Source organism: Cyprinodon variegatus, unplaced genomic scaffold, assembly GCF_000732505.1.
Source record: "Cyprinodon variegatus isolate N-32 unplaced genomic scaffold, C_variegatus-1.0 Scaffold393, whole genome shotgun sequence".
Lineage (NCBI taxonomy): Eukaryota > Metazoa > Chordata > Actinopteri > Cyprinodontiformes > Cyprinodontidae > Cyprinodon > Cyprinodon variegatus.
The window spans coordinates 29,479-40,187 of record NW_015150846.1 but is presented as its reverse complement, the minus strand read 5'-3'; the positions used below and the strand labels follow the sequence as shown (position 1 = coordinate 40,187).

General features: G+C 37.2%; 1 protein-coding gene across 4 annotated transcripts in view; it reads left to right on the top strand.

The window, feature by feature from the left end:
- Positions 1 to 420: 420 nt before the first annotated feature.
- The window catches only part of rasal1 (RAS protein activator like 1 (GAP1 like)), a 33,509-nt gene continuing 23,220 nt past the window's right edge, over positions 421 to 10,709 (top strand). For all 4 annotated transcript variants that reach the window (XM_015387365.1, XM_015387363.1, XM_015387362.1 and 1 more), the window contains exons 1-4: positions 421 to 622; positions 862 to 918; positions 7,255 to 7,368; positions 7,605 to 7,666. In XM_015387365.1, coding sequence (XP_015242851.1) covers positions 543 to 622; positions 862 to 918; positions 7,255 to 7,368; positions 7,605 to 7,666 — 313 coding nt within the window. In that variant the 5' untranslated portion in view covers positions 421 to 542. The remainder of the gene's footprint in view (positions 623 to 861; positions 919 to 7,254; positions 7,369 to 7,604; positions 7,667 to 10,709) is intronic.

Here is a 10,709-nt window from a genome sequence, read left to right as displayed (position 1 = left end):
ATATCAATAATATGCAGAATGATTGTTGATAAAAGTAGGTGGGTAATGACAATGGAAAAGATGTTCGCCCCAGAACTCAAACCTTAAAGAATTATTTCCACTATACCTTTTATCTACAAAAGCACGGATGTTTAAATATATGCCTTTAATTGTTAGCAAGGCTGTAGGAAAGTGTAGGTGGTCTTTATTTAGAAAATATGGATATTGTGTTGTTAATTTCCCTGTAGGAACAGCATAGGTTGACCCTGAGGTTCTGGCACCTATGCGCTTTCGGACACCCCTCAGTGTACGTTGGTTATTGCCTGGCCACCCTTCTAAAAATGTTCTGGCTACGCCTCTGCATTGGGCTCGCGGCTTTAACGCGCTCCGCTCCGCTCCGCTGACTGGACTGTGATGCGCGCCTGGGTCGCGCGCTGCTGGTGGGCAGAGCGCCGTCACGAGCTGAAGGTGTCATGAAACGGAGAAAACTCACTCCCAGGAAAGCAGAGGGCTATTTATACCAGCTCGCATGGCAACATAACAGACACCCGCTGGATAAATAAATGATTGTCGCGAAAATGGCCAAAAACACGTCTCTTTATTTTCGGATTGTCGAGGGTAGGAACCTCCCGGCCAAAGACGTGTAAGTAATTTCTGAATGGCATGCGCTTCTGTGTTGCAGCCCCACCTGATAACAACCTGCGTCTGATATCTGCCTTTATTTTTAACTCTATTTTTGTTTCTCATTTGAATAATTCTAAATCCACGTGAGAAACCTGCAGGAACTGAGCCCAACATCATCATAAAAAAAGAAGGAAATAGGCTATATTTCAATAAATTAACATGTCTTTATTCTACCATATTTTATTCTCCAATTTTTAGGTCTGGGACGAGTGATCCTTACTGCATCGTTAAAGTTGACAATGAAGTTGTAGCCAGGTGAGTTATGTTTTTTTCAATCAGTATTTAAATCTTTGAGGGTTACAAACAGCAGCAACCTAGTCCAGATGTTCAGTTTATTAGAGATAGGCTCTGATTATTATACAGTATTCTACACATCTGGAAGGTGTGCTCAAACGCCCACATCATGGCCCCCTCAACACCAAGAACCTGATACTGGTCTGGCATTTAAACGCCCTCAGGTAACCATGGTGAACATGCATCAATTATTGCAGGGAGCACCTGTAAGAAAAGAGCTTTCTAGTGAGGTGAGGAGAATTATACCTGTTCATAGATGTCTCTGAGGTTGATTGCTCTCAAAATCTTAAAATATGAATACATAAAAAAAAAAAAAAAAAAAAAATGCAGAAATCTTAGAAAGAATAAAGGAAGTATGAGTTGAGTTGTCCATCTGGAGTGTTGAAAACTGCTTAGTGTTTCACTGCAGGCACTCTCACTGTTTTACTCCTCACTTGCTGTGTTATTGTCAGTTGCCTTTTGAGTGTGATGTTCATGGATGATGATGAGTCTAATCGGTTGTGCTGAGAAATGATGAGTACACAACGCTTTTAATGCACTCATCATGACAGAGTCAGGGGATGACATTTCTGTTAACCCTTTGTATTGTTTTGTGTTTATTTATTGGGGATTAACAATGATAATATATCAAAAACTACTATATTTGATCCCTTTGCATTAAATATCAATAAGATGTTTAAAACATTGAAGTTAATGAAATTGTTGTCAATAAACAATAGACGCAATCAGAGTAAAGTTAAATTCTAAAAACTGAAATCCTGACAATCAAACTAAAATAATTAAGTCTGAAATTTTGAGGCCATTAAAACACATGCTTTTTATTTTCTTTATCTGTGAAAGCATAACCCCCAACCCTGGACAAATTACCTTACCCTAGATACGGCAGTAAATCCAAGGCCCAGTTATCCCCAAACACAGAGCTATGTTGTAGAAATATATTTTACTTTATATTTTTTATCCTCTTAAGAGTCACCTCATTTTGGGAAATGTCTCTTTTATTTTAAGTTCAAGTATTTAATGGGGCATTTTATTATTCATTTGTGCATTTTGCAATTTAATGGTATATTTAATATTCAAATGATGTTTTAGACAAATAAATGAAAATATGTTACATCTATTTATTTCATGGTGCATTCATTTATTTAATGGGGCTTTTTACAAGATATATTTTTGCTCACCATATATGTCAGAGATCACATTTCCTGTCAAGGCTCAGAACAGGGGTAAGTATTCAAGGCAGACAGACAGTCAGATGATTCAAAAGCGTTTATTTAAAAAACACTGGATCTGCAGTAACAGCAAGGGCATCTAAGGCAGGAACCTCTGCAGGAGGAAAACTCAGGTTAGTGACCACGTTAATCTGACAGAGGATGATTTTGAACGTGAGTCACTAACCTGGTTTTATAGTTCAGTCTGTGCCCAGAGGACAAGGTTGATTCCAGCCAGTTGGCTGTCAACGGGCGCCGCCCAGAGGGTCCCAGATGCCGTGGTCTCTGATGACTGAGAACCAGCAGAAGATCAGATCCGAGCAGAAAAAGAAACCAGGATAATCCAGAAGGTGAAGCCAAAGCCTGTGTTGACAACGTGCTCAAGATTTAGAACCATAAGATCAGAAGTCTGAAGAGGTTACGAAGGGAAATCCAGGTCGGTGACAGGAAGCAGCTCCAAGCAGCAAACAGGCAGAATCCAGCAGGAGTCCAAAAACAGGTCAGGCGAACAGATTAGACGGGAAGAAGATAATGCTGGGAGAGTCTCAACTCTGGCTCAAAAATAATCTTGTACTGATGACTGATTAGAGGGATAGTTAAATAGAAGCAGGAACAGGTGGATCAGATGAACGGTAAGAAGAAAAATGGGTGTAGTTAGGCAGGTGAATGAAATGGGTAATCCAGCTAGTCATCAGCGCCAAGATCATAATATTTCAATGATTGTGAAAACCATATTGTAACTCCCCCATTCGCAGAGGGGCTACTGACCCCTACTGTGGGAACCCTGGTTTAAACTTACCGTATTGGAAAATTCAGCTGCAAAAGACAGTTTCGAACCCATACTGGGCAGCACTAAGACAATTTTAGAATGATTATTGTGGAATTAAACAGGTTTACATGAATTACACTGTTTGCAGAGTAGCAGATTGCTTTCATAGTGATAGATGACCTCTTGTATTAAAATAAATAAATAAATAAGCTGCATAGTTATGCTGTAGACTGCACGGTGATGTGATCGTTAGCACCATTACTGAGCAGAAAGAAGGTGCTGGGCTATAATCTGAAGCTGTGGTTTTTCTGCAAGGACGTTGCAGGTTTCCCTCCACATAATTCAGCTTTTTACCACAGTCCAAAACCATTTTGTGTCACAAAAATCTGTCTCTCTGTATCACCTTCAGGTCTGTAAGGTTGTGGCTGTTTGTCCTGTGTGTCTCTGTAATGGTCATAAACACCAGCCCCTTAAACCATCCCCCCTACCACCACACTCTCAGGGGGCATATTTGACTGATAGAAGAAAAATATATACTTCTTTTTATATACTCTACTTGGAAACCTGAAATTACCTTTTGGTCTAATTAAATATAGCCTTCGTTCATGCGTGTCTATCAAACTGCAGATATGCAGCAATGTGTCTTACAGAGACATTTGTCAGCCTCTAAAAAGCATCTGAAACTCCTTCTTTGAACATACTAGATCACCTCTTTATGCATGGCTCAGTGCGCTCTCAATCATGTTTGGGAGGTTAGTTTGAAAGCTGTTTATATATCTGGGCTCCCACTCATACATTTTCATTATTAGTATAAAAAATGCAAAGAAGATCACATAATATTGTTGATCTAGACTTAAAATATGATACATGTATATGTATTGCTGTCATAAATAACTATTGTAATTTTTTTTATACATCTGTTCCACATTACCAGGTAACATTTAACAATAAATATTCATAACTTGAGAAATGTTGTACGTTATATCAAATTATTCAAAATTGCATAGTATTATGTTGGGATTCTTACTACAGACCACAAAGCAGCAGTGAAAGGACATTTTTCTTTCATTTGCCATCAGTATATGCCTCACCTCCTCACCTCCACAACCCATTATTAAATCCAGTGTATTTATCTGCCTTCAGAAGGGAAACAATTTGACAAATTTATTAATAAATTTTTGGGGTGTACCAAAACATTTTCCTTTTTCTGACACAATGCCACGATTTGAATATTTACTTATATTAACATTTACGTGATAAAATATACGCAAAAATCATTATTATTTTAAATTCCTATTTTGCACAGTGTAATATTAGGAAAGGCTTGTTTTTAGGTAGCATTGGTTAAACACAGAACCATAGTTGGCAACAATAGGTATAAGAACAACTGAGCCATTTATTAGTAACCAGTGGTTTACTTAGACATTTAGCTCATTAAGCTAAACATCTAAGTATTCTTACACATAAGAATATTATATATTTATTAACAAAATTATAAATAACAAAACTGGAACCTTGTGTTTGATGAGTTTTTGCAGTCAGCTGCTGTTGCTGTGACCACTTGAGCTCTATGTGAGGGAAAAGTGGATTAAATGTTGGAGTGAAGTGATTCTATCAGTGTGCTTAAAGCAGGGATTTTAGACAGGTAATCATTTTTAGCTGTTTTCAAAAATATTTCTCATACCAACATGGCATCAGAATATCTCTAGTAATAAATAGACCCGTGTTTAATTTAGTCTCAGTATGGATGTAGTTGGTCTCAAAGGTTTATTAGGGAAAATTGACAAAAAAAATTTAATCAGCATTATTGAGACCAAGGAACACAGCAGAGAGATGACTCTCCATTGGCCTGGTAATTGGTTATTTTGTTCTTTTGATTTGTGATTTTGTCGCTTTGGGAATTCCATATTTAGTCCCTTTTTGGAAATTTTTTCATTTCATTTTCATGCATTTGAATTTGGTTCTGAGCTGCAATCTTCAGGTGCCGTTTTAGTGTGCAGGCTTTAAAAAAATGTATTTTATAGAGAAAATCAATCTTTCATTGAGGTCTGTGTTCTGTTTGCTTTATGTTGTTCCTGTTTTTTTTTTGTTTTTTTTTGCAACCCACTAGTTGTACAGTATTTAGTTTCATTATGTTTTATTCTGTTTTCAGTTTGTAGACTTTCCCTGCATCTGTAACTTTTCTTCCCTAGATCCTTATATATTTATTGTGTTTATAATTCAGTGTCTCTCAGCCAGTAATTTTTTTGCTTCACACACCTCCCACATGGTTCTTATTCTGCAAAGACTCCTGTCTATACTCTTAAGTGCTCTTTGTCAGATCATTCCATCCAGCTTTGTCAAGTTCCTGCTTGCGGCTGATTTTAACCTGTTATTTCGTCTTTAACGGGATATTGTGTTTCTTGAAATTGTTACTTCAGTTCTCTCGTAAAGCCTTTTTTGTATTTTTCCTCTACATAATTTCTGCTGTTGGCTTCTCTTGGATCATTATTATGTCAGGGTTTGGCTAAAAAAACAATATTCTTAACTTTGAAAATCTCATGATAGAGCGTTGTTCAATCTATCATCTGATAAATGAAAAAATAGAGTGCAAATATACCAAGACATGACCTTTAACCTGAACTGAAAGGCTCAGTAAAGAGAACATTACTCAGAGAAGTAGCCAAGAGGTCGTGGGTAAGTCTGAAGAAACTGTAGAGATCTACAGTTTAAGCTGATGACAGCAAAACTAATTTTGAAGTGTGGCCTAAACAAAGACCTTTTTCAAAGAAAGCTAGGAGAGATCTAGTGTGCTGTTTGCTACAAGCTATGTGGAGGACACTGAAAACATGTTTAAAAATTACTCTGGTCAGATGAGAATATTATTTAACTTTACATCCTAAATGGTCTGTATGGTGTATAAATAACACTGTACATTAACCTGAACATACTCACTCCCCAGTGAAACATGGTGGTGGCAGCATCATGCTGTCACTGCATGGATGCTTTTCTTCAATATATAAGGAAGTTGGTAAGAGTTGAGCTGCACAGAGAGCAATCTTGAAAGACAAGCTTATATAGGTTCAAGAAGACATAAGACTAAGATGGAGATGGAAATCTAATATCCATATTCTTTTATCTAAACCGGGGGTCTGCAACCTTTAAAATCCAAACATCCATTTTGCCCCATGTCTGGCTGAGTAAAGGTCATTTAGAGCTGAAATCTGTTGCCGTTTCAAACAAGCAACAGGTTTTGTATTTTAAGCTAAAGAAAAACATAAAATATTTAATAAAGATGAAGCATACATTCTCTTCCATAGGATATTATTTGATGTAAAAAAAAACAACAAAAAAATAAAAGAATAATTTCTAAGCTAATGATAAAAAAGTGGATAAAAAAAACATTTCTATTGTTCTTTAAATACGATTCTGTTGTTAAATTCCATCAAATACACATAAAAAAAACTACTCAAAAGCTTCTAAAAGTGGTATTTGTCACTATTAAGAGCCATTCTTGAAGCTACATAGAGCAACTTGCAGCTCAGGTTGCAGACCACTCATCGAAACCATTCCATTGGAGCTCTAGCTGCATTTAAGCTTGTTGCATACTCTGAGAGAACAAAGAAATTTGTTTTTGTTCCTGGGGCAGCAATAAGAAGTGAGATGGTTCTTTTCCCTTCAAGTATTCCTATTTTGTGACAACCTTATGTAGCCGCTGAACTAATTAAAAGTCCCATCCACTATAGCTTATATCACATGTGTGAAAGAAATCAAGCAACACATATATATGTTTTTTTACATTTTTCAATGGGACAATATATGATTTAATTATCAATTGTACAGTTTGATGGTATAAATTATATAAAAATAATATGCTAAATAAATAAATAAATTATTATTACATATACTTTTAGTTCCTCTAAGATTTAAACGACAAAGTCTTGATCTAAAACCAGCTGAGAAAATGTGCCTTGGAACTTGATGTCCTCAGATCCTCTCCATCAAATCCTCAAAATCTTAGTAATTATTATATAATTTTTTTAATAATTGGCAAATAAATTAAGCTCTAAATGTGAAAATTTGCAAATGATCCAAACGACTTGTAGCTGCAATCACAGCCCAAGAAAGCTGGGTTGCAGATTTCATTTTTGTAAAACATAGAAGGCCATATGTTATTTTCCTTCTGCTTCAACAATACAATCAAATACATCCAAGATCGTGGTTTAAGGAATGTGAATATATTTGAACAGTACTTTAGAAGTTAGAGTTACATTATTCAGACATTAATGTAAAAGTTTTCAGTGTGAATTCTCAGCAGATGTTTTGAACCTCTCTTTGCAGGACGGCAACAGTGTGGAAGAATCTCAATCCTTTCTGGGGTGAAGAGTACACGTTGCACCTCCCCATGGGCTTTCATTCACTGTCGTTCCTTGTAATGGACGAAGACACTATTGGGTAACAGCTTTAGATATAGTTCATTCTTAAGTATCCTCATGTCAGGCAGGGGTTAATCATGAAATGCAAGTTTAGATAAACTTCTGAATGATTAAACATCAGGCAAAGGTTGTGTAGATCAAGCTTATGTTTTTGTTATTTCTTTTGGACTATTGGGGCTGTGATTTTTATTTACCTTACAGCTTTGATTAATTGTTATTTTATTTCATTATGTAATTTTTATTCCTACTTTCCAGACACGATGATGTTATTGGAAAAATCACACTGAGCAAAGAAGCTATCGGGTCTCAAGCTAAAGGTATGACTGATAACATAATAAGCCTCATCCTGGAATCAGTGTAGAACATGATTAGAGGTCAAAGGTTAAACATACATGGATTTCCCAAGATACTGAGGAGTCAAATGTCGGTTTTTAGTCTGGGAATGTTTATTGGTGTACCCTCCCACAGTTAATTTCATTTATTTATGTTGATTAATCACTCTAATATATGGCCTCTGCAGCCGTTGGTTGGGTTTTATTTATTTTTTTGCATCATAAACCAGTAGACCAGCAATTGCATTCAAACCGCCTTATGCCGTAAAAGGCCTGGTTCCCTGTCAGAAAACCTTCCCTTTCAAGTCCCAGTGTTTACCCAGCGTCAACTCTTGCACCTTCTGCAACGTCTTGGCTAACCATATGGCATATAAACATGAAACACTTTGATAGCGCAGTAGTTGCTCTGCAATGCTTTACTTTATCATGTTATGTTTGCTGCATACAGAAACGGTGCTGTTGAGAGCCACCTGGCATGGCCTTCGTTCCAGTGATTCATTGCTACATGGCGGCTGTGAGTCACTGACTCCCTCGCTGGATTTTTCTCACAGCCTGGCCTTGATTTCATAGGTTTTTCTCTTGTTTTTATGTTTCCGAATAATTGAAAATCAATCTCAACACAACAAACTAACCTGACAGGTGACAGGGTAGCTGCTAGAGCCGCTTCATAATTTTGTTTCCATCCATCACCCCACAAACACCAATCAGTCGAAACATTATGACCACTGACAGGTGAAACCAATGTGAACAAAGATGTATCAGAAGCAAGGAAATGAGGAAGTTGGTAGAATTTGAGTCAGTATGATGGCCACTGTTGGTATATCACTATTTATTCATGCATCACCTGCTTTATACAAAATAAATGAAGAAAAGTAAAGACAAGGAATGCATAGACAGTTTGAATTTTTTTTAATATTCTGCAGCGGTTGGTGTCTGTCTTAGTTGTTCTTTAAGGACCAATGATAAACCTACAGTGTCATGGTTTCCCTGATGCACGGTATGGAGCAAATTCCAAGATTTTCCGAAAAAGTTAAAAAACAATCCACTGGACTTTCTTTCCAACTTTGACAACGCTATCATTGCAGCCCCCACCTTTTTTTTTTTCTTTTATAACCTAATTTATACAACATTCAGCAGTCTAATGGCAGCAGGGAAGAAACTGTTCTGGAATCTGCTGGACCTGCATCGGATGCTTTGAAGTTTCTTCCCTGAAGGCAGCAGGGAGAACAGTCCACAGTGGGGGGGTGAGGGGTCATTGATGATGTTAAGGGCTCGGAACACGCAGTGATGGGATGAAATGTCTTTAATGGAGGGAAGAGGAGCCCCCATGATCCTCTCTGCTGTTCTCACCACTCTTCTCACCTTCTTCCAGTCTGAGGCGCTGCAGCCTCCACACCACACAGTGAGACAGCTGGTCAGAATGCTCTCTATGGTGCTTTTGTAGGAGGTGGTGAGGATGGGTGGGGGCAGGTGGGCTCTCCTCATCCTCCGGAGGAAGTACATGAGCTTCTGTGCCCTTTTCAGTGAGGAGGTGTTTACAGTCCAGTTGAGGGTGTCAGTTCAACTTCAGTATAAAAATACCATTGTTTCAAAACTGGCTATACTTCCAGTAGACGGATAGATAGTTGGCATCAACAGTTGTTCAGAGATGTCCCCACAAACCTTTTCAATTTTTGTAATCCAACAGGCTACAAACCTTAGACAGAAGCTTTGTGTTTTTATCAGTCTGCCGATATTGGAGCTTTTAGGTGAAGACTGATATATTTCGATATTCCTTTTTTGCCTGATATCAGACTGATATCTGATATTGAAATCAGATTCAAATATCCCTAATTATATTTCTATCAAGGTTTTTTTCTGCACACTTTGAGGAAAAACATTCGAAAATGTTGATTAAAATGGCAGATGTTAAATAACTATAATAAAGTCTTTATACTAGCTTAAGGTGGATTTTTTTGTCTTGTTTTGCTCTTCCAAAAAATAGTTAAAGCTTGAAATGGGACATGGAAACAGAAGTCGCGAAGGTGTTCCTGAAATGCCTAAAATGCCTGCAACATTGCTAGTGCTAGTTGAAATGACAGAACATTTAACAATGCACATTCCTGAAAACCTCTCTCAGTTTTTCCCAGATGTCCTAATAATGCTTGTTTTCAACCTGTACTTCCAGTTTATTCCTCCCATGTGCAACCCCAACTTCTGAAGGGATTACGGTTTGCGTAGCTTAGTTTATTCACTCAAAGTTTAACACCAGTAGATTGGAAAGGCCCTAATTTTTTTCTTTTAAAAACATTTTAAAAGTTTGCTCAAAATTAGCATGACAGCTGTATAGAAACTTACCATTTGTTTGCAACAAACACGGTAGAATGACATTGATAATGTGGAGTCAAGCATGTGGCGATATTCACCAACATCATTACTTAAAGCAGCTCCAGTCTGGAATTTATAGTTCGCAGGTAGATAATAGACTGAAAGGAAAATAGAGATCTGATACCAAAAACATAGCTCATGGTGCTACAGTGGCAGAAAAAACACACATTTTTAAGATAAGGTACAAAAATGAATGCAAACAATGTCTAGACAAACTCACTCAACAAGAACAAAGCAAGGTCTTAAAACACACTACTGGAATAATGAAACAATATATTTTCTTTTACAGATGTAGTAAATAGAGCCTAGCTAAGATGTAAAGAAACAAGCAAAGCAGTAAAAGGGGACCTGGCTCTGCAACAGGAAGTAGGAAGTACTATACAAAAGAAAGTTGCTTCCTTTAAACCCCATGACGTGAAAATGAAGGCATGTCAGTTTGTGAAAATGTTTTTTCATTCTAACACTAGTTTTGTTTAGGCCAGAAGGCATTTGTTTGTTTTCACAGTGAAACACAGACTAGTGCTCTGTCGGGGAAGTTCTTTTATCTCTTGGTCTGGCTGATGTCCCAGATATGGCTCTCTAAGGAAACATGTAAAACAAGTTCTGGAACAAGATTTTGTGCCAGAATGAAACATTGTTTTTATGAAACTTGCATTTAAAA